Below are 21,520 nucleotides of genomic sequence, written 5' to 3' on the forward strand. Positions count from 1 at the left end.
GGTTGAACACAATGCTAAATACCCTAAGATTTAATGGACAACAAGCACAATACAAAATGTAATTTGTGAAATGACAAAGAGGGTGGAATAGGTGGCTCCTCCTTGAAATAATGTGCATTGATCTTGGGAGAATCAAATACATAGTGTCATGGGTATTGCAAACAATATGGTTGTCGGTGAAGATCTTCAACTCACATTACCCTCTCAAGTGCCCATGTTCCCTACCATCTGCTCTGTATTGTTGTACCGACACATGGTAAAAACAATCTTTAGGAGAGCACATAAGAAAAGAGAACACTTACACAGGGTATGAGAACACGGAGTCCTGCTCCTTCCTCTTGTTACTTGCTTCCATAATTGATCATTAAAGCTTACCAATTGCAAGTAGACTTGACGTCAGCGGAAGTTTTTGTGATCGAAGCGTTTTGAATGCTGAAATCCTCAATTTGCCACGATCCTACACGACAAAAGTCTTCAAGTGGTTGCAGGAACCCTGGGAAAGTTTCCCCTATGGTTCAACTTGAGAAGGGAAGGCAAAAATTAGGGTTTTCAGCCAAAAGACCAGAAATTACAGCAAATAAAAGGGGTTTTTTTTTTGCTGAATTTGAGCCATTGGGAGTCGCTCCAAGGGATGAATATCAGTGATCTTTCTAGGCACTCCAAGAAGGCTTGCCTGTATAACAGATCCCTAAACGGTCCGCGAGCCGGGCAGCTACCCACAATCTTGCAGACCAAGGTGGAGGCCTCCAAAGAAGCGACTTTCGAAGTGAGGAGTTGGAGGTTTGCTTGAGAAAAAGAGAGACAAGGGACGGCGGCCTCGGTTTAGGATGACGGAGCGGTTGCCATGGAGTTCTCCTGGGGGGGGTTGAGACCAGATGATGCGGAGCGTTGCCAAAGAGAAAAGTTCTTGAAAGCTAGAAGCACATGACGGGGAAGAGGGTAAGGAGGGGAATCAATAGGGCAAGGCGAGGGAGATTGAGGCGAGGGAGGCAAGGCAGGGATGAGGCGGAAAAGGGCTGGTGCGAGAGAGGAGATCGGCGCGAAGGAGGGGAGAAGACGATGAGGGAGGGGACATTGGAGATGCGAAGGCGAGGGGGCCACAAGGGGCAGTGTAAGGGGGAGGGGGATGCAAAGGGAAGGTGAAGGCAAGGGAGGGCCAATCGTGGTGGTGGTTTTTTGGGGGGGGGGGCGACCCTATCCAAATTATCCTTCTGATTTCCTTGTGAAGTCTTTCATAACTCTGCTTATCGTACGGTAATTCCCCATAAGGATAGGACATAGCAAGGCTAGAAAATATAGTCAAACCCAGAACCTCTACATACTATAGATCTCAGCATTCCATACTCTAGGATACACACCGTATAGAATTTCCTTGAGACTTTTAAAGCCGAGTTAGGGGATTAAAAGTCTTGGTGCACTACACCATCTTTTGTCTGCATCCGTTGAAGTGTTGGAGCAAGTTCCCCCAAAAAATGCAGCTTTTTCAAATCGTTTGCTCTGGCGACTTCCTTCCTGATTTCGAGTGATTGATGCTGTTGTGGGCTGCGCCTTTGAGATGCTGTCCCAAGTAATGTGGTTGGCTGTAGCTTTTGATTTGAAGCCTCCAATGAGCAATAGTGAGTGGAGAAGTTGAATTTTGGAGTAGATGAGATTAGTGACTAATCCTAATTAGGTTATAATGACTAAGGGCTTGTTGTAAGCATGATTAGCATAAGTAATAATAACATGAAGGTAAACCTAAGCTCTGATACTATGTTGGAATTTATGGTGGATCAAACATGATGATTACTCGTGGTGAAGGCAACATAAGGCTAAGCAAGGAGGTTAAGACTAATCACATGAGATTAGGGTTAATGACAACATAATGACTATGTGAGCGAGAGAATGAGAATGTAGAAAGACTTTTGTTTGTGTTGTAAATATTCATTGGATGCCAGCCTATTTATAGGCTTGGTACAAAAGTAATTAAAAGGTGATTAAGGCATAATCCCATTTACCTAATCCAAAAGTGCATAAAAAAGATCACCCATTCCCTAGAATGGAGTGCAACCTAAGACTCTTTCCACACATGCTATGGTTGTTTTGGAGGTGTGTTCATGTCCTGAAACCTTGTGCGAAATCAAGCCTCTAGACCATAGAACCATATGTCCATATTCCTAATGTCACTTGATGTTTTGGTGTATTATTTCAACAATGTCATGGTCTGTCCTAGAGGTAAACCATTGGAATAACATTGAAAAATTCACACATGTCCACACATTCGACAACTCTCTTCCTAATGGAGCTCACACAGGGAGATATACCATGCAGTCTGTCCCAGTCCTGAGAAATTCTGACTATTGTCAAACAATCTCTTCCTCCCCTAGCTGGCCCATCCTCAAAGGTTGAGACCCTAAAATCAAAACAATCCTCTGATCAATCAATCGTGCAGCTAGAAGACCACAACCTAGCTTAGCAAAGAAAATATCTGCAAAACCGTGCACTAATGCTGCCTAAACCAGTGTCTCCCAAACACGTAAGTTAACCGTTATAAACCATAATTAACATTAGATGAAAGGGTACCAACACATTTAAACACTTCATAACCAATATACGTTATATTATGAAGTCTTGTGAGTTAAAAAAATAGAGAGTGGGACCACAAAATAACCCAAGTATTGGAGTATCTTCCATTACAAAGGACAAAACATGACCGTTTCAATCTACATGGACGTGTAACTGTGAATATATATCAGTAACTGAGACACACGCCTGTCCCAGATATGTCCAAGTCCCACCGCCAGGTTCACAGGATACATGTGATGACTTAGGTGCGTCTTTGCTCCCAGCTTTTACACAAATTTGACGTTAATGAAGTTGTGAGTGCTACCATGGTCAAAAGGGTGTGCACAATCTTTCCTAACACCGACTGTAACAACTCGTTAGGACCGAAGACTGCCATGTTGAAAGCATATTCCATGCAAGCACTCTGACCTAAAACAATAACACACGGAAGAAATTTGAGGGTTACCTACTACTTCGGTAAAATGAACTGCCTTGGTCTTTGCCTTTGGACAACTCGCCTTCATATGGCCCTTTTGACAGCAAGAGAACACCTATCCTCACTAATGTTTTGGAGGATCTTTTGATCCTTCTAATCCTTCTCCGGATTGGGTTCACCCGAGGTCTTGGTTTGGTTCTGTGGAGCCTTCTCAGACTTAAGCTTTCGTTAACTCCTGGAATCCTTCTCTGAGGTTCCTGCAATTTGAGGTTTCTGAGAGATGTTCTTCTGAGTCTAGCTGGCCATCATCTCTTCATAAATCTTAGCATACCGGATGGCATCCTCCAGTGTCTTGCTATGATTGTTTTTAACCTGTAGCTTGTGTTCCCGTGCCAACCCATAGATAAAAAACCCACACAATGTTTCTGTAAACTTGGCCACTATATCAAACTCATCCTCTGCATGGAGGAACTACACTGTCTCAAAGTTTGGCCAAGTACTCAGTTTATTCTTGAGTTCTCTCTTCTCCTCTTGCGTTTTAATAAAAAGAGCCCCCATGCTTTTTATAAAAGAAATAGCACAGCTATTGTTAAAAAAAAACAAGAATTGTCACAAAATTCCTTACAGCTTCTATTTTTCTACTGTTCATGTATGGCATGTGGAGCCTGACATGACATACATGTATGGCTGGTGTAGCCTGACATGGTGTGTCTGTGTGGCATATGGAGCCTGACATGACAGTACATGTATGGCTGGTGTAGCCTGACATGACAGTACATATGTGGCTTGTGGGGCCTGACATGGTGTACATGTATGGCTCGTGGAGCCTGACATGATGTAATTCTCTGGGACTAGCTATCTTGGAGATTTTTTGTATTTATGTTCTGGGAAGGTTCTGGAAGGATCATGAGCCCTGGACATTTTATCGGATACAATTGAACAAATGGGTGTTTCTTCCAGTCTAGCTGCATGTGTGTATGACTTTGATTTTATCTTTGGATGGCTTGTCTTGTTTGCTTGAACAATGCATTGTCCATGGGGCCGGGACGCCTAGGCACCCTATGGACGTGTATGTGTACGCCTGTTTGGGACTGACAGGTGGTCTACATGTATTTTGCAGGTGGTAAGTGTTTCCCAAAACTCAATTTACAGCTTTATGATTTCATATACTAATAATTATGGGTGCAGATTCACTCACACTTATAAGTGGCCGGACAACTTATAACTTGTACACACTGAGCTGGACTTATTTAATCCACGTGGTGGCCAAAGGATGGGCTATGGACAATATTTGGGCCATCTTCAAGAAGGCGCCCCCTTCTAGACCTAAAAAGCACTCATGGGAGCTAATATTGGCGGAGGAGCTCTAATCTTGAGTAAGACTCTAGTTTTATGGGAGGCGCCTACTTTTTTTGGTGCATGGGAGCTAGTTGACTGCTTCTACAAGCTGTTTACAGCCTTCTACCACGACAAAAACCTAACAGGTGCATGGGAGATGCTGGCGGACCCCTTCTGCATGTTCTCCACTGCTGGCGGGCTGATTTACAGCTTGAACAGAGGCTGGACAGATCATAAAAACAGGGAGGAAGAGCTGGTCCTGGGCATCTGGACAATTTTCCCTCTGACCGGGGGCTTGTAGGCTTGTGTACTGCTGCTGGTCGCATCCTTCTGTGGCTACTGAGGGCTGATCGACTGTTGAAACAGCCCCTCATGGCTGGTCGACTTGTCCTGTGAGCCATACAAGAGGACAGGGATCATGTTGGGGCTTTGGCGGATGGATAACGATTCACCGTTGTCTGCCAGGGCTAAGGATTGGCAAGATGTTGATGCCTTGATGAATGAGCTTGAAGAGCTCCGTGCTTTGCAAAGAGGTCCTGATGTACAGAGGGTCATTGAATCAAAGCCTCATGTCAAGGCTGATGTGGTCACTTTTGATGCAATCGTCCAACAGATGGGAATCGACAAACCTGGAGAGTTGGCTGTTGCTTATTTAAAAAGCCGTGGCGATGTTGTTTCCGATGATGAGGGCAAGTGGGTCTTCACACGGCAGCCTTGCAGGCTATCCCATGAAGGGAACTCCGATGATGTTGTGAGAGGGCATGCAGCCCGCACCAGTGATGTGAGAGGACATGCAACCCGAGCAAGTGATGTAAGTGGGCATGCAGCCCGAGCAAGTGTTTTGAGGGGGCTTGCAGCCCATGCAACAGATATGAGGGGCATGTAGCCCGAGGAGATGATGTACATCGACATGCAACTCGAGGGGATAACGAGGGGTTTTCAGTCCATTTGAGAGATGCAGAAGATCTTCATGCATTGTCAGTGGTGTCTCCACCTTCTAGATATGTTCGTGCTCCTAAAGTTTCATCTAGAGTGGAAGGTGTTACACGGGAAATCAACCCTAGATCTGGGCACCGTCGCCATCGTAGACATGACGAGGAGGATGATGTATTAGAGCTCAGGATGCTCATCATAGCAAGAAGGCCAAAGAGTTCAAGTCAGGGAACAAGGATATCAAATTCGAGAGCTATAATGGAAAGTTGGATACTACCAAAACACTTGCTTTCAAAGGCAATTTGAAATAGCCTTTTGCACTGAGGAATTTACCGAGAAATCTATGCTGAGGCATGTGGGTATGCATCTTAAAGAGACTGCAAGTGATTGGTTGGCAAAGCTTTTGGATAGGACAATTGCCCGTACATGGAGTGCTTTCAAAGAGCAATTTTATGATTAGTTCCTTCCTCCTCACTTCGAGAAGGATGTACGAAAGGAATGGGATTGGCTAACACAAGATGAAGGTGAATCCGTTTCCTCTTATGTTTCAAAGTTCTAGGAGATTCTTCTCAAAGTTACACCTTTCATGACGATTAGTGAGGACGAGAAGAAAAGAAAGTTTGAGTCAGGCCTGCAACGAATCATTCAAAAGAGCCTTGCAGTGTATCCCCACAACACCTTACAGGAGCTTATATACTCAGCCACTATTTCTGAGGAGTTGCATGGAAAGGGAGCGTCAAAAAGACAAGAATTCATCTCATACAAGGGGAAATTCAGAGCTGGAAATGAGTAGAAAAAGGGTGGACAGCCACCTAAGTTTATGCCTAATGAGTCCAAGGATGAAAAAGGGAGCTTTGAAAAAAAGCCGGGGGGTAAAAAGGATGATTCTAAGCTGTCCAGACAGCATATTTTTTGATTGCATGAGAGAGGGGAAGTGCTTCACGTGTGGGAGAAAAGATCACATGAAAGCTCAATGACCCTAGAATCTCAAAAGAATAATGTGCAGGATGCCAAACCGAGTGTGAATGTTATACTCGATGTTCAGGGTAACACTGCACATGAACCAAAGAGCAGAATCTTATGCAAATCTTGGGACAAGTTAAAGGACCAAACAGCTTTTTCCTTTTTGATAATGCCTCACTAGATAACTTCATATCCATACAGATGGCTGCTGCTCTTGGGTTAAAGCCTGAGAAATTGGGCATGGACTTTATGTAGATGCTGCCTTTGAGGGCAAGGAAGTTAAGGTCACTCCCATCATTGGGAAGCTTTGCATACAGATATAGGGATATTTGGATCATGAAGACTTCCTCGTGGCACCACTTAACGGGATATGATGCGATACTTGGGATGCCTTGGCATGATCGTTTGGATCCCAAGATTTTGCACAAAGAAAAGAAAGTTATGTTTACTCATAGGGCTAGGGAAGTTTGTATTGATGCGGGTATTACTGGGAGTATCATACCCGTTGTAAGCCATATATCTATTTCAAAGGCAATAAAGAAATCAGCTTGTTCTTCCTTGGTCTTTGTACGTGATAATGTTGAGTATGATGCTGTAACTCCCGTAGATCAAGATAAGATTGATTTCTTAAGTGAATATGCTGATTGTTTTATTGATTCACTACCAAGATAGTTATTCCCAGAGAGGCCAGAGGATCATTGTATTGACATAATCCTTGGGAGCTCGCCTCCTAACCGACCTCCTTACAGGGTGAGTGCTGCCCAACAGGAGGAAATCATGACTCAAGTAAATGATTTGCTTAAGAAAGGGTTGATAAGGCCAAGTTCTTCGCCTTATTGTTCTCCAATTTTACTTGTGCAGAAAAAGGATGGGACATACAGAATGTGTGTTGATTATAGGGCTCTTAACAAGATTACTATCAAGAACAGGTTTCCGATTCCTCCTCAAATCGATGATATTCTTGATAAACTTGAGGGAGTTGCTTGTTTCAGTTGCATTGATCTTAAGAGTGGTTACCATCATATTCGAGTGGTACCTCAAGACGTGCACAAAACGACTTTTCGAACATCATTTGGACTATATGAGTATTTGGTTGTGCCGTATAGTGTGTTAGAAAGTCAAGTTTGACAGACACAAGATACCTGGTTTGGTTCACCGCTTACCCATTCCACAAGAACCATGGGAAAGCATTGCTATGGATTTCATTACGGATTTGTCGAAATCGGCACATGGAAATGATGCTATATGGACTATTATAGATCGTTTTAGCACACAGACACACTTTATTCCTGTGCAAAAAACAATCAAGCCAGAACACATGACAAAGTTGTTCTTAGCGTAGATTTTCAAACATCATGGCATGCCCAAGTCTATTGTGGGGGATAGAGATCCTTGGACTACCAGTTTATTTGGCAGGCATTGTTTGATAATATGGGCACAAAGTTGAGTTTTTCATGAGCTTATCATCCTCAAACGGATTGTCAGAGTGAAATTGCAAATTCAGCTGTGCTTGATTTGCTCAAGTGTTATGCAGCTGAGTAGAAGACAGATCGGGAAAAATATTTGCCATTGGTTGAGTTTGCATATAATAACACAGTGCATTCTTCAACTAATAAGGCTCCATTTTAGATAGTCTATGGCAAGGTGGTGCTTCCACCTATCTCACGAACAAAAGATGAAATCTTTGGAGCAGATGAGTATGTCCGTGATTTGGATACTATGTTTGCACAGGTTCGGACAACCATAGAAAGATCTCAAGCTAAGCAGAAAAAGACAGCTGACAAACACAGGTGAGAGGTGGTTTTCAAGGAAGGTGATTGGGTATTACTTAAGTTTGAGAAAGCACGTCTTCGGAAGCGGCCAGGTAAAGAAGGCCGGTTTCCTAAGCTTTCAAATAGGTATTACGGGCCATTTCAAATCTTGCAGAAAATAAATGAAGTGGCATATAGATTGGTATTGCTCGATCACTGGAAAATACACAATGCCTTTCATGTCAGTTTGCTGAGGTCTTATGTGGTACCACCTCCTATGGAACGAATTTTGGAAGATCCACTAGAAGTGGATGAACTTGAGGAGGTATTGCAACCTGAGCAGATGGTTTTTCATAAAGAGCGCAAGCATGCAGGTGGCAAGCTAGTGCACAAGTATCTTGTGAAGTTTAAAAACTATTCGGCTATGGATGCAAAATGGATGAACGAGGATTATTTTGCGGATTATCAGGAGCTTCTGAAGGCCTACTTGGAAGCTTTTCAGTTGCAGACGACTGCCTAGAAGCTGGGGTAAATGTCACAAAATTCTGGCTGGTGTAGCCTGACATGGTGTGTCTGTGTGGCATATGGAGCCTAACATGACAATACATGTATGGCTGGTGTAGCCTGACATGATAGTACATGTGTGGTTTGTGGGGCCTGACATGGTGTACATGTATGGCTCATGGAGCCTGGCATGATGTAATTCTCTGGGACTAGCTATCTTGGAGATCTTTTGTATTTATGTTCTGGGAAGGTTCCAGAAGGATCACGAGCCTTGGAAATTTTATCGGATACAACTGAGCAGATGGGTGTTTCTTCTAGTCTAGCTGCACTCATGTGTGTGTATGACTTTGATTTTATCTTTGGATGACTTGTCTTGTTTGCCTGGACAATGCCTGAGATTTCTACCTACGTTGTCCATGGGGCCAGGACGCCTGGGCACCCTGTGGGGATGTGTATGTGCACACCTGTTTGGGACTGACATGTGGTCTACATGTGTTTTGCAGGTGGTAAGTGTTCCCAAAAACTCAACTTATAGCTTTATGATTTCATATACTAATAATTATGGATGCAGATTCACACACACTTATAAGTGGCCGGTACTAAAGACGCAATGGGCCTATGAGACCAAAGTGATACAATAATGTCCATGGCATATCTCATCATGGAATGGAAAATAAAAGAGAGAGAGAGAGAGAGAGAGAGAGAGAGAGAGAGAGAGAGAGAGAGAGAGAGAGAGAGACCTTCATCCAATCTATTCATGTTACCATCTTTGCAGGTTTGGGAATTTGAGCAGTCTCATCAACGTTGGTTCTGTATTGCTGAGTTGAGAGAAGCCGATGAGGAAGATAAGCCAGTCAATCATGTGTCATGGGCTCCTAACATTGGAAGGTATTTCTTTAATTTTGGCAAATAATAAATATACTTAAAAACATGTAAACAAGTCTATCAACTGGGATACAAAACTCTCCTCAAAATGTCCTTTAAAAAAAATTTCTGAACTAAGCTATATCAACACATACATATTAGTGGATACCCCCACAGATTTCCGTATACATATCAGGACCTGCCAACAAAATGAGTGAGAGAAACACTGGGGAATCACTTCAGCTTGGCTCCCAGCCAAAGTCAAAACCAACGTGGTAGCAAACAACATCCAGAGATGAGAAAGCCACCCTTCTCTCCAAGGGCACTCTGACCTCCTGGAAGCTCTGCGACAAACCCACCTTTGCAGATCTGTTGAACCAGATCTTTACATGTAGACCTTCAATGTTATGTAGCGCCCCCTCCCCCCGCCCCCCATCCATACTGTTGAAGCATAGAGGTGGTAGCCTGTCAGCCTCAGAGAATGAATCTTTGTGAAAGTAAGGTTGTTATGAGACCAATATCTCCATATTTACATCAAGAAAATGTTCCCAGCCTTTTCAATAAAATCTCATGGTTATTAAAGGAATTTAACCGGGGTTTAGCATGCAGTGCATCAATGTTATGAAGGTCTTTCTGTACACCACGATATATAAAATCAGACTGAATCCTGCAAATCCCACACAGTATAACGATGACATGATGCAACTGAATAAAGAAGCTGTGATAAGCTGTCCAGCACAAAAGATATAGATCCCCATCCTCACTAACTGCCAATCAATCACCAGATTCAACTCCCTGCATTCATCATTAATGGAGTAGTATGCCATCCATCAGTCATCACACAAATAATCCTGGTTGTACCACATATGTACCCACTAAACCATAACCTGGCTGGCCTGCTTGCCAAGGATAAAAGAGTATCCTGCAAAGAATATTGTGAGTAGTGCAGTGAAGATGATCACCGCTTCCCCAATAAAATCTCATAGTAAATAGAATTCCATCCATTAACCTGTATCAGATTCTGTACGTTAGCAATACATGTAAATGTTAGCTTGAACAAGTCAATTCCCTGAGAAACCATCTCACCAAAAAAGAATACCTCATTCCTTGAACACAATCTCCCAAAGGCAAGTGAACCAATGATCCCACAAATAACACATCATTCCTCAGAGGGACTAACTTCCTTGCCCAAAATCCAATGTGTCATTGTCCGTGCCTCTAGACAAGGCATTACACATTGCTACGATTTATGATTTGAAGGTGCTTCTATGCCCACATGTTTGTAGGTGTCCATCATCACTCTCAAGTGTTATATGATCTCTCTGGTCACGCTACCAGAAGCCTGAGGTTGGGACTCTCATGTGTCCAATGGTAGAGAATCGGAGGTACTCCTTGGGGAGCCCCGGAAGCGAAGTGCGACCGGGAAACCTGCCACCATCTGACTCAGGAGAGAAGCCGTGGTGCCAATGCATGAGGAAAACCTGCACTTCCCCAACAAGAATCAGGCTTTGCGCAAGGACGCACTTGGCAAGGGCAGGCGTGTCAAATGGTGTACCCTTTTCCCAGGAAATGGATGTCAGTTATCTAGCCTTCGTCGCCTACCAAGGCTGCCTGTGGAGGTTGTGAAACTGCCCTCTCACTGGACGGCTGCGGACAAGCTTGCAGGGGTAAGCATAGGGGCCTTCAACTCTGTGACTGAGGTGAGGAGCTGAAAGTCCGCATCAGATAATATGCACCGGGGGACTGCATGGGTTGGAGATATGATGGAGCGGCTGCCATGGAGTCTTGAGAAGTAAGGACCATGTGGCTTAGTGGTGCCAAGAAATTTCAACCCACAAGCTGCCGCACAAAGAAAATGAAGGACGGCGAGGGACGAACACATTGTGCGACAGAGTAAGGGTGGGTAGGCAGGTCAGTGCGCGGAGCGTGAGCGAGGAGATGTCCGCAAAGAGTGAGGGGCAGCGCGAATCGGGGGTTCGCAGGGGCAGTGGGGGGTGGGGAGGGTGTGTGCTCGACTCATTTAAGATCCATTATATCTTCTGGATATCTTTCTATAAACTGTATCTTTTTCCATAATCCGGCCTTTTGAAACTAAGAACATAATCACCCTCTTTCACATATGTAACTAAAGTAGGGGGCTTGCCTTGGGGAGTAGGGCTTTTTACACACTTTTCAAGACTATCATGCGCAGTAAAATATTAAACATGGTCACAACCACTTAACCATATCCACAAAACTGTAAATAAAGAAAGGCACATGGACACCACATGGAGGCTGGCATGGGCCAGGGAGGCTGAATATCACTCTCCAAGCCACCTTGGCTCGAGTTGGTCAGCTGTCGGACCCAGCCCACAAATCAGTCGCTGCACCTGACCCATGCAAGCCCAAGAGAATGCCTAGCAAGAATTGATGTATCACATGGTGTCCAGGAGCACATGGTTGGCCACGATCACGGGTTGGCGAGGGAGAGGCGGGCGGTACTCCAATACAAAATCTTCTTCCGAATGCTCAGGAGAAGGGAGGGCAAGCCACTGGTTGGCTGAGAACTTGACACCCGAGGTATCTGACGGGGTTGCCCGTGTTTGGGTCCTCCAGCATGTTAAAATCTCCACGTGTGCTTCCACCGAGGAAGAGGAGTGGGACCTGCTCAAGACACCCTCTGCAGAGAGGGTCTTCGGGGTTAGTCTGGAGGGGGGATAATGACAGTCTGACCAGGGCCAGATGTGGGCCAAGTGATCCCTAAGCATGTCCTCCATAAAGCTCCACTCCACTCTGGCCCTGTGGTATGCCTGCTATGTGCTTCATCCGTTGTAATAAAGGAAGTGGATGAAGTGCCTCAAGGGAACAATGGCTGTTGTCACATGGAGGAACACATACAATATCATCTCCAAGCACGGGGCGTCAATGTCTCCATGCAGACGAGGGCCCAAAAGTGGGTGATGATGTTGACTAGACGGCTATCTCCCAAGTGTTGAGCTAGGGATACCGCCTTGGAGTGAATGGCGGAAGAGGATGACTCGCAATCCCACTCCCTACTGGGGGCAACACTGAGAGGGAAAGAGAGGACCACCGTTCCACTGGTGATTGCCTCAAGTATGGTGGAAGACCACACAAATAGGGAGTGGCACCATGATCTCCGAGAACTTTCCGGCCGGCATGTGAGGAGGCCATAGTCAACAAGTGCCCCCTTAATGAAAAGAGAGGGGTGTGTGTGTGTGTTGGAAGGGCAGCCATCGGGGAGGCTGCAATAGTCATCTCCACAGGATCTGTGAACTGGTGAATCTGATGCCTGGCTGGTCTGGGCTGAAGACTTTGGAGGGGGTTGGGGGCGACAGAGGGGCACTGGGAATGGAGAGGGGATGCTGAGGGAGGGGGGGAAGAAATAGAGAGAGGAGACTAGGGGGGAGAGGGCAGAGGCCTATGAAGAGGGGGAGGAACCACGGTTTGGGGGGGGAAGGGGGGGGGGGGGGGGGGGGGGGGGGGGGGCGGCACCTGCATGGTGATCATGCGGTTGTGCCGTCTAGGACGGCGGACTGCTTGCCAAAGGTAAGGGAAAGGCTGGGCTCCTCCTTGTTGCCTTTAGAAGGTGTATTATCCATTGATTTGATTGATTGGACGATCAATACAAGGTTCTGTAGTCCTCGTAGACAACTGCATCAGTGGTGGCCAAGACAACGGGCATACCGTCCATTAGTGTCTGCATTGCTTCTCCAGAGGATCTCTCGTAGGTTATTGCGCTTCTGAACCTCCAAGGTGACCCGATTCTTCAATGGGTAGAGTCAATGGGTAGAGTACGTCGGTCTCTGAGGCAAGTGCTTCATTTGTAGGCAGATGGGCCACCTTGCTCGGTCTTGCCCTTGACGATGGGTTCACAGAGGACACCCCCCTCATAGCAGCTAGAAACGTATGAAACGGAAATGTATGAAACATGTAAGAAACGTTTCTGAAATTCAGGCCAAAATAAGAAACACCATTTTTTTAAAAGGTTTTTAATATTTTCATATAGAATTTTAGCTTCAGACCTTAACTTATAGCAACACTAAAGTAGTAAGAAGCTAAAACTTGTCATTGTCACTTAGCAGATGGAGTTGATCAAAATTGGGGTAATTTTGAGAAACGGCTAAAAATTGGGGCTAATTCCATAATTGGGAAAAATTAGGGTTTGCAAATTGGGAGAAATTGGAGATTTCAATTTTGAGCTGAGAATGATATGGGGATGAGGAGGAAGAATAGAAGAGGAGGAGAAGAAGATGAAGAAAGAAAGGAGGAGAAGAAAAAGAAAAGGGAAGAAGAAGAAGAGGAAGAAGACAAGGGAAGAAGAAGAAGAAGAAAGAAGGAAGAAGAAGCGAGAGAGAGAGAGAGAGAGAGAGAGAGAGAGAGAGAGAGCGAGCAGGGGATTGAAAACGTCAAAACGTTAAAACCTTTGCTAAGGCTAAAGTCAAATTAAAAAAAAAACCCTTACCTCAAGTTTTTTATGAAAGAAACGTATCTTATTGTAAGAAACGTCCCGTACGTTTCTTTTTGAAAGAAACGCGTTTCTTTGCTGCTATGACCCCCTTGACCCCTACTCGAGCCTCAGCAGGCGGCGGCACAACAAGCAAGAGCAAGCGTTTCAGGACCGGAGGCTAGGTTGAATGTTCTTGTCCAGCCGACGGTTGCAAGGCACAGGGGGGTTAGGGAGAAGAAGGTCGAAAAGGCATAGGAGGAGGGGGGATGGAGTGAGCTTTTTCTGTCTCTGGGTCTACTCCAACAACTCATATTCTCCGCTTGTATGGGCTTTCCACACACAGTCTACCTTTCAAAGGCATTGCATTTTAATCTAAAAAATTTCTCACACAAATGATATCCAGAAATCTAAGCTCATTAGAATAATATGTGGGTCTATGATACCTGCTTGGTGAAACCTTGTTGAGGCAGTAGAGAAAATTTTTAAACCCAACAAATATTGACAATGCCTATGCCCAATAAATGAGCTTAATCCATTATGTCTAGAATAGACATTTTGTCCACGGTTGTGTAGCATGGTGGTAGAAGGATTGGGCGTACTTTTGCACAAACATGAGGTTTGAATACTGCTGGCCCTCCACCAAGATGCCTAACTAATATATAATCTCTCCAAAAAAGGTATTCTGGTTGGCTGTAAAGTAATTAACTTGCCTTTGAAAAGATGAAATAGCAAATAGAGATAGTCTATACTCAGACAGATGCCACTGACACACTCAACAATTTTCCTCTATTGGAACATTTATTAGATTGTGTATAGAGGTGATTATTTGTCAAGCCAAAAGTTGGTCTTTTGATACAGAAAAGGAGCTAGAGTTCCCCTGACATGCATACAGAACCCCACTCTTTCCCTCTTCTGCACATTGCCCCCTTCTCCCCTCCACTGTTATGCTAATCCTCTTCCTTTCTTGCGCTTGCCCGCTTCCTTCACACTTTTTTTTTAGTGAAACCATTGTCTCATTAAGAGAAAAGAAATATACATTCATAGTTGTTCTAAATCAGGGCAGCTACTACTCAGTTCAGAAACAGTGGGAAAACACTTCTAATTGAAAGTCCCCTGATTTCATGAGAATCTTGAAGGGATTGAAAAAGGGCTCTCCGGAAATAAACAAACAACTGGACAGAATCTCCACATAAGAGCAACTGATTCCGAGTATGATAGATAGTCCACAATGCCCAAAATCTGGTCCAGTCAAGGAAGTCTGTATGGGAGGAGAAAGGCAACCCAAAAGCCATAACATTTGATTGAAACGCCTCCCCAAAAAACGAGCCCGAAGATGTGTAGACAAAACGTCAAGAAAATCGTGAGTGGGAACAATACCAGAGAAGATGAGGCACTGTCTCTGTAGGATGAGAGCACCACCTACAAGAAGCAGTGGCAATGCGTCTTCATATCAAAAGAGATCCAACTGGGAGTATCCCAACCAGACATCTCCATAGAAACAATCGTTGCTTGAGGGGCAATCCACTCTTCCAAATTCTTTTCAATGGAGCTTTCCACCAAGCAAGAGATTTTGACATATGCTAGAGGCGATTTGCATGATCCTCAATCCATAGACGTGGTAAGAGTAATCTATAAGCCTTAGCTGCAGACAAATTGCCAAATGATACAGAAGTATATCCTGGAAGGTGCCTATCAAAACTCCAATCTTGAATTCTAAGTGTTTTTCCAAGCATTTGGATTGGCTAAAAGGGTTGCATTATTTCTGAAATGAGTCTCCAGATCGGCATGTGATGCATCCCCAAATTGCGTTGTTTGATTGCACATGAGAAGGTGAGAACATAACCATTTTCATCCACAACGTCGCATATGTGACGAATTCCCAATGTAGAATTATTGTAGGCCTTTCTTGGTTGAGACAAAGCAAGCGGTGGATCAAACACCATGCTCCAATGAATACTTTGTAAGAGTAGTGAGTTTCCCTGGTTTGGAGGCCTATCTGACCATTGCAAGCGACACGAGATATAGCTTGCAAATCTCTAATGAGAGCAATCGAATATGGAGAGCCTGGAATATGACCATGAAAATGCCCAAAGATTATATCATCATAATTGATGATCCAATGTCTGTATGTATCTATTTGCATATTAGTGCACAGAGCTCCTAGCATGCGTGCCCATGGCTTGATTTGCTCTATAAATGCAGGTAGAAGAGTGGCTTTCCTTGCCAATATATGATAGGGAATGTTAAGGACATTGAGCACACCATGCATTTTGGGCGAACAGATAAGGTCCTGCTGTAACTTGGTTGAACACAATGCTAATCAATACACTTAAATACACTAAGATTTGAAGGACACTTGCTCAAATACAAGAAGTAAATTGCTGAATTGACAAGAGGCACACAATGAGCCGGAACGGCCGACCCCTCCCTTGAGTAAATTGTATTACTATTGGAGAAATTCAATACATAGCTTCACGGGCATTCATTGCCAAATCCTCCATGCCAATGCATATGAAATTCAGCATTTAGAAAACAATGGTATGTCGATGTAGATCACCAAGGAGCTGCCTTGATGCCCGGCCCGACTTCAGTGCCCATATTCTCTACCATTGGCTCTATGTTCTACCAAGTAAGGTAGCAACATCTTCAAGAGCACATAGGACAAGAGAAATACTACACAGGGCGGCTAAACAAGGAGTCCTGCCCTTCTACTGAGTAAGTAATGACAATACATTGTCCAATTACCTTACCAGTCTTCATAGAAGTTGTTGCAAGCGGAAGCCTTCGCGTTGGAAGCTTTAGAAGTGTTGATATCTTCGATTTGCCGCAATCCTTCGCGACAAAAGTCTTCAAGAGGATGAAGGGAACCTTGGGAAAGCTTCCCCTATGGTTCAACTTGAGAAAGGAAGGCTGAAATTAGGGTTTTCAGCAAGAAGACCAGAAATTACAGCAAAAATGAGAGCTGTTTTGCTGAATTTCAGTCATTGGGAGTGAGTAGGAGAGTGATTAGCACTTGGAAACACTCTTGGAAGCTTGGAAAACACCCTAGCAAGTTGGGTATGGCTATGGAGAGCTTGGAAATGGAGAGAAATGGTGGAAAAACAGATTTTTCAGCCTCCAAAAATCCTCATGAAGAGAAAACACGAATTTCTCTTAATAAGTAAGTGAATTGGGGTCCAATCAGGTGAAGGGACATGGGGAGATGCCCATTTATGAGTAAAAGGGGAGGATCAGGTCCTGGACATTGAGTCTTGTCCGCCTCGGGACTTCAGTGAGTGTGAACTTGGAAGAGGTCATAGATCGGGAAATACTTACCACCTGTTCACATGCCACACAACCATGTCAGCAGACAGTTTCACACGCACGGTTCACGGGCGGGCGTCCCCTTACCCGGAACTACACATAGGTCATGCAGGCATGAAAACAGCATGCAATTTCATTTGCAGGCAAGCACATAAAGATGCTATGCAATGCGGCATTGGCATGAGTAATTTCCGTTCATGAAACCATATAAGACCAGGCGTTTCCAGGCAAGTATATGCGATACCAGACCCAGTGGAAAGCCAATCCTCCAGGCGTTTCAGGGCATGTACACAAAGGCACAAGTCCCAGCGGAAAGCCAAGTCCTCCAGGCGTTTCCGGGCATGTACACAAAGGCACAAGTCCCAGCGGAAAGCCAAGTCCTCCAGATATTCCGGGCATGATAACATCAAGTCCCAGCGGAATATCATATCCAACTATACAGCATGACACGTGTCAATCACCTGCATAGGCATATTCCATAAGCCATGGACACCAATCCAATATGTACATAGTGTGAAAGCAAGAGTGAACCATTTGGGTGGCCAAATGGTGACATTCCCCCCCGCTTCTAAACAGTTGTCCGCAACTGAAATGCATCCAAATATGTCTGAAGCACATGCGGGCAATCTTTGAAGAACTCTTCATCTACCCATTTAGCATCAATGGGAAGATAGTTCTTAAACTTCACAAGGTAACGCCTCACAACTTTGCCTGCAGCAAGCTTGCGTTCCTTGTGATACACAATCTGCTCTGGCTGCAAGATCTCTTCAAGCTCATCCACTTCTGGTGGATCCTCAATGACCATTTCACTGGGCTCCGGCCCTACATACTTGCGAAGGAGACTCACATGAAAAGCATTGTGTATGTGCCAATGACTAGGTAATGCCAATCTGAAAGCCACTTCATTGATCTTCTCGATCACTCGAAAAGGTCCATAGTACCTGGTTGCAAGCTTAGGATATGCACCCTCTTTGCCAGGCCTCTTTACAAGTCTTGCTTTCTCAAATTTCAGCAATACCCAATCATTCTCTTTAAACATCCAATTGCCTTCTATGCTTGTCGGCAGCCTTTTTATGCTTGTCTTGTGACCTTGCAATGGCTGTCCGCACTTGAGCAAAAGCAATATCCAAGTCTCTTACATACTCATCAGCTGCAAATATCTCATTCCTTGTGCGAAGGATGGGTGGCAAAACCACCTTACCATAAACAATCTCAAACGGGGCCTTTCCCGTAGATGCATGCACCGTGTTGTTGTATGCAAATTCCACAAGCGGTAAGTACTTCTGCCAAGAAGACTTTTTTTTTTTTTTTCCGAGAAAAGATCCTTTCATTAGTTATGTAAAAAAACGCCCGTAGGGCTACAAAAGAGATCTCTCCTGCTCCTAACAGAGAGAAGAGCAGTGAATACATCATGGTAGCCCGGGAGACTCTCCCTAGGTGCTGCAAAATACAAGCATCAGTCTAAAGAACTGAGCGGCTAAATCATACAATAGGCGGGGGGGAAGAGCCAAACAGGTGGCCTGTAGTGCCAACGGGGGGATCCCGTGTGTAGGGTGTAGAATGGGCCGCAGCGCCAAGTGGTGTGAAAGGCCTGGCGCCGTAAGATCGCCTCATCCGAGTCTCCCCGGATGCGGTCGTACTGTCCTCGCAGGGTGTGGATCAACTCCTGCCAAATCCCCCGAACAGTCTCTGCTGGTGGCTCTAATCTCCCCTCAAAGGCCGTAAAGCACCGGGCCCTCCAGGTGAACCAGATGGTAAGGCTGCTGAGGAGCTCCCATCGTAAATCCCTCTCCTGTGTCCAGCTGGCGGACGAGAAATCCGGTGCCGGAACCAGGCGAGGCTGGCCCCTAATAAATCTGATGGCCTGACTGCCCTGCTCCATCTCATAGCTCATAGCAGGCCCTGACGAAGTCGACCAAGCAGCGGCACCCCACGTAAACATACCCTCTGGAGAGAGGGGGGCTAGAATACGCAGCATCCGCAGCCAAATCTGCTGTGCCTGAGGGCAGTCCCAAAGGCAATGTCTCTGTGTCTCCATAGGGTGGCCGCATCGGACGCAGGCCGCCGGAAGACCGCTGTAAACAAGCCAAGTGCCAACTGCTGAGCCCCTGTGGGCGACCAGCCACTGAAAAGCCGAGATCCTGCGGGCCTGTCGACTAGCCCAGAGCCGAGCCCAGAAATCCTCCAGGAACTCCTGTGATAGTCCCTGCAATCGCCAATGCCCCACTGCCGCTGGAGAAACTGTCCTCCTCGCCGTCAAAATATGTCGTCCCAGCCGAACAGTATACTGGAAAAAGGTGATCTCTGTGGCCTCAAGGGATGCATAAGGATCATGCCACTCGTACTCCCCAGGGTCCCACTGTAGCCGGGCCAAGGGGCGCGCTGCATATGCCCATATGCGCCAATCCGGGAGCACGTCAGCAGGGTCGGGGTCAATATGCCACTTCCGAGAAGCGGCAGCCACTACCCGAATCCTCTGAAAGGTGCACTCTGCAACCAAAGGCGACTCCACCTCCACTCTCTGGAGTCTGCCCTCATCCTGAATCTCATAATAGAGGCATCTGCCATCCTCAGTGCTAGCTCTGACAGCAATCAGGATCTCCAACTGTGTAAAGGCTCCCATCCACCGTGGGGCCACTGGCTCAAGAGGTGTGAACCACTCCTCTGTAAGTGCCTCCTGAATATCATCCCTCATAATCAACCCCCCTCTGAAGTGACTCAGCCTCTCCACCTGGGTCTCCTCTGGTAGACTGCAGAAAGCCTGCCAGTCTCCAAAACTACGAGCTGGGCCTGCCGCTAAAGGTCCCCAGGCTAGACGAGGCCGAGAACCCAGCATATGACCCTGCTCTGTACGAACCGCTGGGCTCCAGATGAGCGGCTGCCTGGCCCGCTCCTCAACACAAGAAGGAGGCCGCTGAGAGAGCCCCGGTCTCAGCAGCTCCCAAGCTCTCAGGATACTCAAAGCAAATCTGTCCTCCCATCCTCTACTGAGGCCTGTCCTCCTCATCTCTATGAAGATCCAGCGAATCTCTGGTGCCCAAGTACCCCCTGCAGGAGGCGCCCGGGCCTGCAGTCGCTGCAAGAGGAGCTCTTTCCAAGGCTCAGCGCCTGAAAGCAACCCCCGAACAATAAGCTTCCCCAATAGGGCTCTACTCTGATCGACTGGATCTATAATGCCCAAACCGCCCTGAGCCAGCGGAAGTGTAATAACTGCCCATGCAACCTTTGCCCGAGCTGGCTGACTGTCCCGCCCAGACCACAGAAAGTTCCTGATCAGCCTCTGTACTTGGCTGATGCAAGAGCTCGAGAAAATCCAGCAAGACGTAATGTACCACATAGTCGCTAACAGCACCTGATTTGCCACCACCACCCTCCCAGCCAAGGATAGTCGAGCTGTACTCCAATACAATAGCTTCTTCCGAATGCTCAGAAGAAGCGGGGCAATCTGCTGCTCAGGTGACAAATCGAGGCCAATCTGGCATCCCAAATACCGCACTGCTGTGCCTGGAGGAATCCATCTAAAACCGGGGTCCGGGCTCCATGCCGGAGTGGGAGCACTACTGATCCAAAAGGCCACTGTCTTGCGCCAATTGATCAATGCTCCCGAAGCTGCACTAAAAACCTGGAGCGACTGCTCTGCCCGAATAAGATTGGCCTCTTGGCCATGCAAAAATAAGCCCGTGTCGTCTGCAAACTCAGCATCAAGCAAATCCTCCCCCCGGACTGGGAGCTGGAGTCCTCTCAAACCAACCTCCTCTGCCGTCAAATACATACTCATAGCCTCCGCAAAGAAGAGAAAAAGGAAAGGGGCGAGAGGACACCCCTGACGGACTGATCTGGTCAGCTCAAAACTCGGCCCCCGACCTCCTGCAATCAGCACCTGGCTGCGAGCTGTGGAATACAAAGCTGCCACCCCTCTGATCCATCCTGGCTCAAAGCCCAGGCGTAGCATAGTGCCCTCTAAGAATCCCCAATCAACTCTATCGTATGCCTTCTCAAAATCGAGAAGCATCACGACCAAGTCCTCGCCAAGAAACCTAGCTCGGGCCGTCGCCTCCGAGAAAGTAAAGATGTTGTCAAGGATACTGCGCTCCTTGACAAATCCTGTCTGAGTAGCATGAATCAACTCCCCCAGGAAGGGCTGGATCCTCAAACTCAAGGCCTTTGCTAAGACCTTGTATACAGTATTGAGGATCGTAATAGGCCTCCAATGCCGAATGTCATCCGATACTCCCTCCCCCTTGGGGATAAGATAGATCAAGCCCTCTGAAAAGCTCTGCGGCATCACCCCAGTGTCCAAAACATGCTGAAAGCCCCTGCGGAGGCCTGGCCCCAAAAGGTCCCAATAGCGCATAAAAAAGGCCGGCGTCAGTCCGTCCTCCCCTGGGCAACTATGTCGCGGCAGGACCCTCAAGGCCTCGGCAAGCTCAATCTCTG

At 46.2% G+C, this 21,520-nt stretch overlaps 1 protein-coding gene across 1 annotated transcript in view; it reads left to right on the forward strand.

Moving 5' to 3' along the window:
- Window positions 1-21,520, forward strand: part of SEH1H (Transducin/WD40 repeat-like superfamily protein) — a 116,749-nt gene that overhangs the window by 74,206 nt on the left and 21,023 nt on the right. The window contains exon 6 of the mRNA XM_086773024.1: window positions 9,245-9,357. Within this exon, the coding sequence (XP_086629150.1) occupies window positions 9,245-9,357 (113 nt within the window). The remainder of the gene's footprint in view (window positions 1-9,244; window positions 9,358-21,520) is intronic.

The sequence above is a fragment of the Cibotium barometz genome, chromosome 33 (genome assembly GCF_041138505.1).
Source record: "Cibotium barometz isolate CiBa-2024 chromosome 33, ASM4113850v1, whole genome shotgun sequence".
Lineage (NCBI taxonomy): Eukaryota > Viridiplantae > Streptophyta > Polypodiopsida > Cyatheales > Cibotiaceae > Cibotium > Cibotium barometz.